This window comes from Notechis scutatus, chromosome 2 (assembly GCF_049901735.1).
Source record: "Notechis scutatus isolate UNSWTSFEM ecotype Mainland chromosome 2, rNotScu1.2, whole genome shotgun sequence".
Taxonomy (NCBI): domain Eukaryota; kingdom Metazoa; phylum Chordata; class Lepidosauria; order Squamata; family Elapidae; genus Notechis; species Notechis scutatus.
Window position 1 is genome coordinate 189,439,352 of NC_142010.1, and position 13,002 is coordinate 189,452,353.

The 13,002-nt window shown below is 38.0% G+C and overlaps 1 protein-coding gene across 1 annotated transcript; it reads right to left on the bottom strand.

Moving 5' to 3' along the window:
• Positions 1-9,224: 9,224 nt before the first annotated feature.
• Positions 9,225-9,902, bottom strand: LOC148132442 (interferon alpha-2-like). The gene has a single exon (XM_087954219.1). The coding sequence runs from the start codon at positions 9,900-9,902 to the stop codon at positions 9,225-9,227; it is 678 nt and encodes a 225-aa protein (XP_087810345.1).
• Between the last annotated feature and the right edge of the window lie 3,100 nt (positions 9,903-13,002).

The following is a 13,002-nucleotide window of genomic DNA, read 5'->3' on the forward strand; positions in this document are numbered from 1 at the left end:
CTGTTCGAAGTGACAAAGGCACTGAAAAAAGCTATTTATGACCATTTTTCACGCAACTGTGGCAACATCTCCATGGTCACATGATCAAAATTCAGATACTTGTTAACTGACTCATATTGAGGATAGTTGCAGTGTTTCAGGGGTCATGTGATCACCTTTTGCAGCCTTCTGACAAGCCAAGTCATTGGGGAAACCAGATTCACTTAACAACTGTGTTACTAACTTAACAACTGCAGTGATTCACTTAACAACTGAGGCAAGACTTAACAAATATCTCGCTTAGCAGCAGAAATTTTAGGCTCAGTTGTGGTCATAAGTCAAGGATGATCAAAATGCAAATATATGCAAGGACTGTCTGAAAATGCCAGGGGCTAAATAAAGTAAATATAGTCCTGTTGTTGTTTGGTTCATTAGTTTAACAGAGGAATTTGGGAAGTTGGAATGAAAACAATCAGAAATACAAACTGAAGAATTTTTGACTGAATTGCAAATATTTTTTCCAAATACAAAGATGGCACAAAAAGCATTTTTTTGGAATTGTATGACTGAGGAGCTAAAATTTCATTTACTTTTGTCTTATCCTGCTGCTGTGCTGGAGGAAGGGAAGAAGGTCAGATATCTGGTATGTCTAGAAAGGGCCACAAATTTGGATTAATCTATGCAACATGGGTTTTTTTGCAATTGAAAAAAAAGCATTTTTCTCCCTAGTTCTAGTTATGCCAGTGGTGTGCCATTGCATCTCTCCTGAACCCATTACTCCTTGGCCTGGTTTCACATCATTTGCAGAAGTCATCTAATATAGACTGGGCTCAACTTTGTCATTGCTAATAGCTTGCTCTAGAAAAGGAAAATGGGCGATAGTGGTAGAGAATACCTGTAGAGTTGTAATTGCAGGAATGTTCCAATCTCGGATGGCAAACCTCAGATAAAGAATGTTTCCAAGCAAATACAACTCAGGCAAACGAAGTATCTATGGATAAAGGAGGATTAGAGAGGGGAAGTAGACATATGTTAGACTTTAACTAGAGATAATTAATTGTATGGATTACTGTACTAAACAGTAACAAAAGTTAAACAGTAACCAAAGTTAACCAATGATGGAGGATAACTAAAAATGTATATAAATGCAAGACTATACTCCAATAAAGATCATCATCATAATTCAGTTGTTCATGATCAAACAACTCGACTGCCTCGACATTACAACAAACACCAACTCTTACAATCTGAGATTGGAAAGTTAAGGCAGCTCCACGCAATAACTTAAATCCAGTTACCTACAGTTTTAAGAATGCTTGTCGTTTTGATACCTTCCTGGAATGCAAACCTCTAAAGAAGAATTAGGGAAATACAGTACATCCAGCCCAAGTGTGAGTAACAGAAGCAGCTGAGAGATTATTCTTAGCCATAATAACAAAGCTCTTGTGTTGTTTTCTATCAGACGTGGGAAAGGGAAGACTTTGAAATTACAATTTTTATTGACAAGAAGGTAAAGTAAATGGCATTGGGCATGGTTCCAGGGCCAGCATGATAACTTGTAAAAGGGTGTGGGGAAAAAGAAGACACCTCACACAATGGTATCTTTAAAATATTTATGGACCTTGCTGCTATAGAAAAGGATCCTTTCCATTACAGATTGTACTGACCATGAGTGAGCCAATATATTTTGAAGATTAATTAGCTTCTTTGCCTGCTGCTGCACCAACACTGAGATGTCTCTGAGTGGTCAGATCCTCGTGATACGGAGTTCTAATATATGATTGTCATAATTTTGTCTTCAAGTGCCTCTTCTGGGCAATTTTCCTTGATCTGGCCAGAAATGAAAAAATAATCAAATTGTTTACCATCTGTAAGACAACTTTGTATTGCTGTATGTTGGTTCTCAAACTCATCCAAAATACAAAAGCTTGAATACTTGCAGATGCGTCACAATTTGCTCATAGTTATGCCAAGGATGCCAACCAAAGCAAAGAAAAACTCAAAAAAAGATATAGTGCAATATATCAAAATATGTTGAGAGACCTGGCCAAAAGTTGGACATGACTGAATGGATAGCATCACCATCATGACAAAGAACCCTAGATTGTCAGTAAAATAAATAAATGAAGAAATTAATTCTGTGTCCTTTTTTTGAGAGAGAGGTTGGCATGTTGCTGAAAGCATTATGAAGAATACTGTATATTACGTTGTCCTGTTTCAATTGTCCATGCAGTATTCTCCCAGAATGTATTTCCTTTAATGCAAAAAATTGTGGGAAATCCTATCCTTTGTTCATTCAAGAATAAAACAAGAAATGTCTTGTCCTTAAGTGCCTTACTGCTTGAATAAAACAAAATATGTTGCTCCTCGGCCTTTGCATTCTGCTAAATGTGTCAAAGCTATTTTTCACACAATGTAAGAAAAATACCTCTCAAATGGTACTAAGTATGTGGTTGTATATAGAATGTTCTTTGGGATAAGTCCATGTTGCCAAAGATGCTCATTGGCTGTTTCTAAACAAAAAAAATTAAACAAGTTTTAAACAACACTTGTTTAAATTAAACAAGAAGTAAGATGCTGAGAAGAAACAACAGAGTCATACATTGGTACGTCAGTCAGTACTCATTAATTGGTTCCTTCATAAATAGCCACGAGTGCTAAAAACAAGTACCAAGCAAAGCAAGTGACTTCCCACATGACACTTTATTTCTTCCAGGAAGGACTTCCTGTTTGTTCCTTTTCCTATGTTGGTGAACTTCCCAGCATGGTCAACTTCCTGTCCACCTCTGCAGCCATCCCCTGCTTCCTTTTTCAGCAACTTTCCTGGCATGGCCAATTTACTGTATGTTCTCCGCAATTTTCCCCTTCTTCCTATCACAGTGCATCAACAAACAATGAGGACTAGGACAACATTTTCACATCAAAATGCATTGTGTACCAAATTCGATGATTTTTGAAGCAGTCGAGCACGGAAATACCACTGTATAAATATTTGGATTATTTTTGTAGAGAGGTACTATTGCTACTCCCTACTACACAGATGTCCTGCATAAAATTGCCAGTCGATAAGGCTGTTTCATCAATTAACACTGATTACTTGATGGGAATTTTGTGATATGTGGACATAGTCATGCTTTGTTTCAGCACCAGGCACAAATGCTGCTTATCTTCTTGCATCTAGGGCTTATGAACAAAGATCAACAATTCATCCCTCCAACTAGAACAGCAAATCACGTGACAGTGCATGTCTTTTAACCTGCCAACTAATTTTTGCTAATGGTAGCTGCAAATTATTCAAGTCAAAGCATAGAATCACTTTAGAAAATAAATTCATGTGATACAAAATAAATGTAGCACAGGAGTTTTCTGTCTCTTAACTTTTCCCCTGTTAAAACTTGAAGTATTGACATCAGATTTTGCTCAAGAATGTAATCCTGGTATTTTTAAGGCTATTTCATTTGTGCATGCATGAAAGAAAAGATTGAAATACGATGAGCAGGTTTATAAGAAAGTTGTATGCAGACAGGGGATAACATTAAGAGGAATATGAAACTTAGAAGCAAACATTTTTAAAGGGAAGATATAAGTAACTCCTTAATCAATTAGCGAACTGAGTTATTAACAGAAAGGAATTGTTGCATGCCCATGTTGGCTCAGTTTTCTTGAGGAAGGTAAACAGTACAGGTGATTAGCAAAATCAATAGAGATTGGGAGGGAGAGGTGATGTTCAAGAAAGGATGTTAGTTAATATTTATGTTACTTAAAATAACTTCAGGGCAGTACATCTTCATCACCTCTATAACTAAGTAGATGAGATAGCTAATCAAATCATAATACTACTTGTTAAACCATCACCTGCCCTATAAAAGAAAAGTCACTGAAGCGAAAAAATCCCAGTTTTCTGTCTCTGTGAATTGATTCATACAAGGTAAGCTATGATTTTTTAAAAATAAACCATAATTGGAAGTACACACCATACATTAAGCCATAAACGTTTTAAGTCTTATTGTGGTTGTTTTTATTTTGTTATTATGGCTGTGTTAAGTATCAGGAGTCTGAATAAATTACAGGATGATACAAATCTAATAGCAACAGCATTGAGACTTATATACTGCTTCACAGTGCTTTATAGCCCTCTTTAGTGGTTAACAAAGTCAGCATATTTCCCGCAACAATCTGGGTTCTCATTTTAGTGACCTCTGAAAGATGAAAGGCTGAGTCAATTTTGAGCTAGTCAGAATCAAATTCCAGGCTGTGGGCAGAGTTAACCTGCAATACTGCATTCTAACCACTGCGCCATCATGGCTCCTAATAAATAATAACATCCTACAGATGTTAAGACAGAATTATTCATCCGATGGATGTCTTCCTGGTTTTCATTTTCATGCTTATCACAAAACTTATCCCTACTAATCCTCTCTTTTCTGGTCAGTGCAACCATTTGTTGACAAAACCAACAGTGAGCTGTGACTACTGGGATCTTGTCAAACATGACTGATCACAGCATTAGACTCTATGAAATTTCTAAAAATGTTAACCGATAATGCTTTATGTTAGATCACACTAAATCAGGGGTATCCAACCTTGGCAATGTTCATGGACTTCAACTCCCAGAATTCCCCAGCCAGCCCTGCTGGCTGGGGAATTCTGGGAGTTGAAGTCCATAGGTCTTGAAGTTACCAAGTTTAGACATCCCTACATTGGATAGAGCATTTGTGGGTTTCCTGTGATGATGTCATATCACCAGCTGCTGTGGGAATGGCCAGTGGTGAGAACACTAGGAATTGTTCTCAGTCCTGGTGTTCTCACCACTAGGACTGGTAACATCAAAAAGGCCACAGGATTTTTAGCCATCATCCCAGTATCACTTGAAGCAAATTTACTTTCCTGCAAAGTCCAGAAACTTGGGGGTGGCATAAGTATTACAAAGTGAAATGGTGAAATCACGAGGTTTAATTCGTAAAGCTCCCTCATCTAGAAAAGAGCTAAACTTTCCCCTTTGAGTCAGATGTGGAAAGAAGCCATACGGTGATGCAATGCTAATTATGGGGCTGGCTAAACAAAGTAATCCCCCCCTCCCCACTAAGTGTTTTCTGTACGTAGTTGTTAATTTTCCTATTGTTTCATCACACTTCCCCTTTTCCCTTTGTTCAGATCTGTTCTAATCTTCGCAGCTGTGCATTCTGCCCATTAGAGTCAAAGCAGTGATTACTGGTTTCGTTTTCACTCTGCAGCTCTCTTGTTAATCAGGGGAAAATTCCTGGAAGTGGCAAAATGAAAGAAGAAACTGCCAAATACGAGAGGAACTGACATTTCGTTACACTCATGGAATTATATTTTGCAATTTCTAACCTAACACAAGAACTATATTTTTTTAGTCGACTCATTTGCCTTTAAGGATTCCAAACAGGCTAAAATATACATACAAACACATACACACAATGGTTTCCTCTATTGTTAAAGTATCATGAGATGCATGAAAATGAAGTTTCCATCTGCTTTAAAAAGTAAGCTCTTAATTGATGCTTCCTTGCTGGAAGGTAAAGTGAAGTAAAGCTACAAGCACCTGAGGGGCAGGGCAAGACGCAAGAGATGGAAACTAAGGAGAGAACCAAGCTAGAACTAAGGACAAATTTCCTGTCAGGGAGAACAATTAACTTGCCTCCAGAAGTTCACTGGAGGTTTTTAAGAAGAGACTGGACAACCATTTATCTGGAATAGTATGGGATCTCCTGCTTGCACAGGAGGTTGGACTAGACTCCAAGGTCTCTTCTAGCTTTGTTATTCTGTATGCTGTAAATTAAACCCTAGCTCTGAATTCTAAATTATAGCATTCAGCAAACTGGTACCAAATAGCGCCCATTGAAAAACTATTCTGGAAGTCAATTTTCTTTAACTCTGCCCCCTCCAGAAGTGATGGCACTAAAATTTTCAGCATCCCTGTTGCAGGTTCAGTTTTTCCTCCTCACCCGAAGCAATTGTGTGGGGGGAATAACAGAATAACTGAGTTGAAAGTTCAAATCAACACAACAACACAACAGATACAAACTCAATGTTAACCGCTCCAAACTTGATTGCAGAAAGTACAACTTCAGCAACAGAGTGGTCAATGCCTGGAATGCACTACCTGACTCTGTAGTTACATCCTCAAACTCCCACTCCTTTAACCTCAAACTATCCACTATTGACCTCACCCCACTCCTAAGAGGTCTGTAAGGGGCATGCATAAGTGCACCATCGTGCCTCCCGTCCCTGTCCTATTGTCCCCATTTAATCATACCTATTTCCTGTATTCTTACTCATGTTTATACTTATACCTATTATCTTATAAGCGATTGACAAATCAAATAAATAAATGAATAAAAATAAAATAAAATCCCGATTTAAGCAAACTCACAGTCCTTGGACCGGATGCTACATTTGGCTAAGGGGAAAAAAGTCACAATACATCAAATGATGATGCCGTGACGAGGTAAGTTTGACACCCCTGGCTACTCCATTTCAGACATACTGTATGTAAGATATGCTTATATAAGCATATGCCTAGTTTTTCCTTGTAATCTTTCAAAGGTTTCATTAAAAGTTGCTGAACTGTAGATTTCTGTATTAATTCATCAGAGAAACATTTCCGTCGACTGACCAAAGAAAGGCACTGCATCTTTTGTGAAAAGTGCTTGTACATGATGTAATTCCAAATATATTTCCACAGTAAAGCTTCCATATTTGGAATACCGCAAAGGATACTGAGTGATAGCAAAAAGAATAGCCAAAAGCTGGGAGAGATACAGCAAACAAATCAAGAAGTTAGATTCATTTACAGTGGAAAAGTTTAAACCAGAGTTGTGCAATCTTGGCAATTTGAGACCTATGGACTTCAACTCCCAGAATTCCACAACCAGCCATATTGACTGGGGAATTCTGGGAATTGAAGTCCACAACTCTTAAAGATGGCAAGCATGGAACAGCCTATCTTAAACTTGTATTGGATTATACTGCATAAGCCCTTTTCTTCCCTTTTCTTTTTCTAATAACAATGATACATAATACAGAGGAACATCTTTAGTGCACACACACACACTCCCCTCGCCACGAGGCCACTTCTACCAGCTGATTGAAGTGGCTGGTGACTGCCCTTGGGGAGCTTCCATCGCCCGAAAGACATTGCCTAATGGCGAGGGGACATGGGCAGCCATGCCTCGCCCCGAAGCGACTGGGGACTTTGCCTTCAAGGGAGCTTTCGTCGGCCGATAGAAGCGGCCTCGCGGCGAGGGGAGTGTGTGTGTGTGCGCTCGCCCCAAGGCCGCTTCTACTGGCCAATCGAAGTGGCTGGTGACTGCCCTTGGGGAGCTTCCGTTGCCCGAAAGACACTGCCTAATGGCGAGGGGACACAGGCAGCCACACCTCGCCCCGAAGCGGCGAGGGACTCTGCCTTTGGGGAGCTTCTATTGGCTGATGTTCTATCGGTAGATCGGGGTATTCTAGCCTAGGCTACCTGCAGGGCATTCCTAAAGGCAAGTTTTCTCCCCACCCACCACCGCCCTTCTCCCCCATTTCTCTTCACCTCGTGTAGTTCTAACAAACAATGTGAGAAATGGCGGGGAAATGCATGGATTAAATAGGCCTAAATTTTGGGGGTGGGGCTTAATTTCACCTCATGCCTAGAAATCATGCTGGGCCTTCCTATTGGTGGAGTCCGTATTGTTGGAGAAACACGGTAGGTAGGTAAATTTCAATATTAATTTTAATGAAGACTAGTAAGTTAGGTAAGCTTTTGTGACAATTCTGCTCCTTCAACCACATACATTTAAGATGACTAATTAGCTAAGTTTCACATCTTAAAAGAGCTAGTATACGCTTCGGCACTCACCCTGGTCTCACCTTCCTCTGCTGGAGACTTCTGAATCCCCCCTCCTAACCTTGTCTGCCTTTCCCACAAGAGGTGGAGGACGACGCTGTTGGAAGCACAGAGGAGAAAGTTTGCAGGAAGAAGTTGACACATCTCTTGAGAGGAGGAAGGAGTGGCAGGGGATCTGTGTGAGGCTTCCCCCAACAAGCCAGCATCCTTATCACACATGACTAGAAATGGGGATTCCCTTTCGAGAAGAGCCATCCTCCCTCATTCAGGATCAGGAAGCACTGCTCCCCTGCCTCCTCCTCTTGTTCTCCAGAGATCTGTCAAGGCAGAAGTTAGATTTGGATGAAACTGCTTCCTGCAAACTTTCTCCTCCATGCTTCCACAAGTAGCAGCATCCTCTTCCGCCTCCTGCTTTGCTGGGAGGGGGCACTGGACAGGGAAATGCCAACAATGTCTGGGATTCAGAGGACAACGTCTCCTTTAGCGTGCTGTGGACACACACACACACACACCATTCCAAGCTTGGAGACTTTTATCCACATCTGAGCTTGCAAACTGCCAATCGTGCCTGGGCTTGAGGAGAAGGCCCTTTCCTTTCTCTGTGGAAAGAAGTCCCCAGACTTAGAATGTGGTGTGTGTGTGTGTGTGTGTGGTGTGTGTGCACTTGGCTGCCAGCAGTTTGGAGAGGTGAGGAGCTTGCGGGGAACCAAAATGTCAGAAGTTGTGGGAGCGTCCTCACTTGAGACTTTCAAGAAGAGATTGGACTGCCATTTATCAGAAATGGTGTAGGGTCTCCCGCTTGGGCGGGGGGGGGGGATGAACTAGATGACCTGTAAGGTCCCTTCCAACTCTGATTATCTGTTATCTGTTATCTGTCCCCACATCAAGTTAGCCGGTGCAACTTGTTCCATCCTGACCCTGCTGTTCTGAATCAACCATGCCCATGAGCGGCATTGAGCCAGCCATGCCCACCCAGCCATGTCTACTTTGTTGCAGTGAGTGGCCATGCCTACCCAGTCATGTCCACCTGGCCGCTGTGAGTCATCCTAGTCTTACATGCAACTGGCCCTTTGAAGGCAACCATAATGCTGATGCGGCCCTCAATGAAATTGACTTAGTCCTTAGAGGACTAAATACCCAAGCTTCAAATTTTAATTACAATGAGGCCTAGTAAGTAGTGTAATTATTTTTGAAAATTTTGATCATATAAAGTTATGTGTTTAAGCTTATATTATAAACCATTTAGGTGGACAGCTTGCCCAAATCCTGAATTTTGATCGTGTCGCCTGTAAAAATCAAAATAATGGTAGCATTTAATTATTTTATTAAATAAATTACATACATGTGAAGCTTCTCCCCCCCTCCTTTATTTAGTTGAAAACAACAATTTTCAGAAATCAACAATAACTCTAGATGGGATCCTTTGGATATAGTGATTAATCAGTTGAAAACATGCCTCTATCTCGATCTTGACAATTTCCCAAGCACACAAACTGTACTTCTTATTTTTCAAGAAGTCACTGAGCCTTTGGAAGTATCTTTTTATTCTCAGCCTGGTCAGCTGCAATTTCCGATTCCTTGGAGATGTGATGACTTGTTCCAGCTCTGCATTCCCGCAGGTTTCCACCATCTTAATCTGCTGATCCAGTCCAATGTGGAAATCTCTTAAGGAGCCCTCATGCCAAACCAGTTCAGTATGGTTTTGTCTGAAGATGAGGTCTATCTGTTGGAGGATTTCTTTAACCGCTGTTTTTGCAATGTCCATCTGGCATTCATTCATATCAATCATTATTTTTTTTCCAGTTTCTTCAAGTGATAACTCGATGAAGCCCCTGATACATTGTAGAGGAGTGGTTGGTCTTATATTACTACTTAGAAGATTGGAGTTGACCTTGTTGGCTTTTAGTAGCTTCCTCTGAAGTTGGTTACAGTTCTGACATGAAATGTCACCAAAGAAGATTATCCCTACACAAATATAGAGACAGCAACTGTTCATAATCCTGGTGAAGATGAATAGATAGCAACTGCTGTTTAGCTCTTTGAAAAGATTTTCTGAGATTTGTTGCATCTTTCATTTGGTTGTGGTATTTATATCATCATCAGTTAGTTATCACAATTTGTGAGGCTATGAATAACCATAGGGAAGTTTACCCTATAGTTACTAATATCCTCATAAATTTTGATAACTAACTAACCTAAGGTTAACTTTCAGTTTTAAGGAAAACTAATGCATTATGTATCTTTCATTAAACTTTTGGTTATTTAACCTCATAATTTTTGTAGGACAAACTATCTAAACTTCAAGTCCTAATAGGCACAAAGACTAGTATGATTCATAAACCTTAATCAAAACTTAATTCATTTAACCTCATAACTTTGGAGGACTAACTGTCTAAGCTTTAACAATTAATTGCAAAAAACCAAGTATGTTTCACAGGCTTTCATTAAAATTTGGATCACTAAACCTCATATATTTTGGATGACTAAAGAATTAAGTTTCACATTTATATAAAATATAAAATGGAATGTTATCTAAGCCTTCATCAAAGTTCAAATCATTTAACCTCATAACTTTGGAAAACTAACTACCAAAGCTTTGCAATGAAGACTAGCATATTTCCTAAGCTTGGTCATTCAATCTCATATATTTTGGATTACTAACTAGTTAACTTTCAATTATTAATGGCAATGAATACTGGTAAGTCAAGCTTTGATGAAAATTTTGGTCATTCAAGCTCATAAATTTTCTATGACTAAATTTTTTTGGTGAGCTATGTTTCAGCTGTTAACTGCAATGAACAATGCAAAGTAGTATACACTTTTGTGAAAAATTTGGTCATTTAACCTCATAAATGTTGAATGACTAAAATTTTGGATGACCTAAGTTTCAATTGTTAATTGCCATAAACAGTACAAAGTTGTATAAGCTTTTACGAAAATTTTAGTCATTCAGCCTCATAAATTTTGGATCTCTAAAATTTTGGACGACTTACATTTTAACTGTTAATTGCAATGAATAAATATTGTGTAAGCTTTTGTGAAAATTTTGGTCATTCAACCTCATAAATTTTGGATGATTAACTAGCTAACTTTCAACTATTAATGGCAATGAAGACTGATAAGTTAGTAAGCTTTTATGAAAATGTTGGTCATTGAATCTCATAAACTTTGGATGACTAAAATTTTGGATAACCTAATTTTTAACAACTTTGTGTAAGCTTTTGTGAAAATTTTGATCATTCAACCTCATATATTTTGGATGACCAAAGATCTAAGTTTCACATTTTAAGGAAATAAAAATTAATATCTTACCTAAGCCTTCATAAACATGTAGCTCATTTAACCTCAAAAATTTGGAAGACTAACCAACTAAATTTCAATAGTAAATTTCAGTGAAGACTAGTAAGTTAGGTAAGCTTTTGTGAACATTTTGGTCATTCAACCTCATAAATTGTGGTTGACTAACCTGCTAAGTTTCAACTGTTAATTGCAATGTATAATATAAAATTGCACAAGATTTTACAAAATTTTTGGTCATTCAACCTCATAAATTATGGATGACTAACTAGTTAAGTTTCAACTATTAATTGCAATGACAATTAGTAAGTTAGATAAGCTTTTGTGAAAATTTTGGTCATTCAGCCTCATAAATTTTAGGTGACTAAAGACCTAAGCTTCACATTTTCACAAAATGAAAACTAGAATGTTACCTAAAAAGCATCAGATTTTAGATAATTTCACTTCATAACTTTGGTAGACTACTTAAGCTTCATCTTTTAATTGCCATGGAGTAGTATGTTTCATAAACTGTCATAAAATTTTTATTCATTCAATCTCATCAATTTTGGAGGGTAAACTATCTAAAGTTCAACTTGTAACAGAAATTAAGACTAGCATATTTTTTAAATCTTCACCAAGGTTTAGATCATTTAACCTCATAACCTTGGAAGGAAAACTACCAAAGCTGTGAACTGCAACAAAGACTAGTATGTTTCATAAACTTTCCTGAAAATTGTGGTCATTCAACCTCATTAATTTTAGATGCCTAAAAACCTAATGTTTATATTTTAAGGCAATTAAAACTGTACATTATATAAGCTTTCATGAAAGTTTATTTCATTTAATATCACAACATAGAGTGTAGGACATTAAATAATAAGGTTGGGAGGTACCTTGGAGATCTTGTTGTCCAACCTCCTATCTATGGCAGGAGATGCTAGACTGTTCCAGACAAATGGCTGTCTAATCTCTTCTTGAATATCTGCAGTGATGGAGCCTGACTCAGGCTTTTATTAAAGAAAAAAGAGTTACTTTCACTTAATTAGGTTTTAGTGAAACAGTTTCTAAAAACAGTTTAGACAGATTAGAATTTTTTATCTGACTGGGAGAGGGAGAGGAACATAAAGTTACGGAGTTTTCACCTTGATCTGCCCTTGTATCAAATGAAACAAAAGACAAAAGAAAAACACACACAAATATTAGGATAATGTCCAGTCAGTCAACATAGAATGTAGCCAGATGTGGCTTGGCAATCCCTTATCAAAGAGCAGATAAAATGTTCTTGAGAGCTGGCCTTGAAAAGACAACCTTTACAGTACTCTGGATAGAAAGCTGAACCTTGCCTCTTTCATTATCTTCAGAAGATAAATCTTCTAAAAACAAATCGTGTCAAGTAGTAGGTTTTGTCTACATGTTTATTTTTTAAAGTGAGAGGGTGATGGAGAAAGTCAGAAATCTTCTCCTTGATCTCAAAAAGCTGACTGAAACCCAAAGGGGACCAAAAAAGACCCAGTCCATATACCGCTTCCTGCAAAACACCTGGAAATGGAGTTAAATTAGAAGCAAGGGACTTAAAAGTTTATAAAAAAGAAAAGGTACTTTTCTTATAATTGATCTTTTTTGTCAAGAAATGTATGCTGTTTTCAAAATAGTAGCCACTTCTCCAATTAGCACTTTTCATCTATGTAAGTTTTTAAATATATATATATATATGTGTGTGTATATATTGAAGCAGAAAAGTGGAAGTCAAGGTATCTTCACAATATAAGCTGGGGAAAACAGTTGAATGCTTTAATGTTGAAATACAGAGACATAATTTAGTATTACAACACATTCCAAAGAATCTTTCCAGGGAATAAACCTTGAAACTCTCATCCAACATGTCTACT

Excerpts from the sequence above, each read along its gene's own strand:
- LOC148132442 (XM_087954219.1), bottom strand. The coding sequence starts at position 9,902 with ATGCAACAAATCTCAGAAAATCTTTTCAAAGAGCTAAACAGCAGTTGC.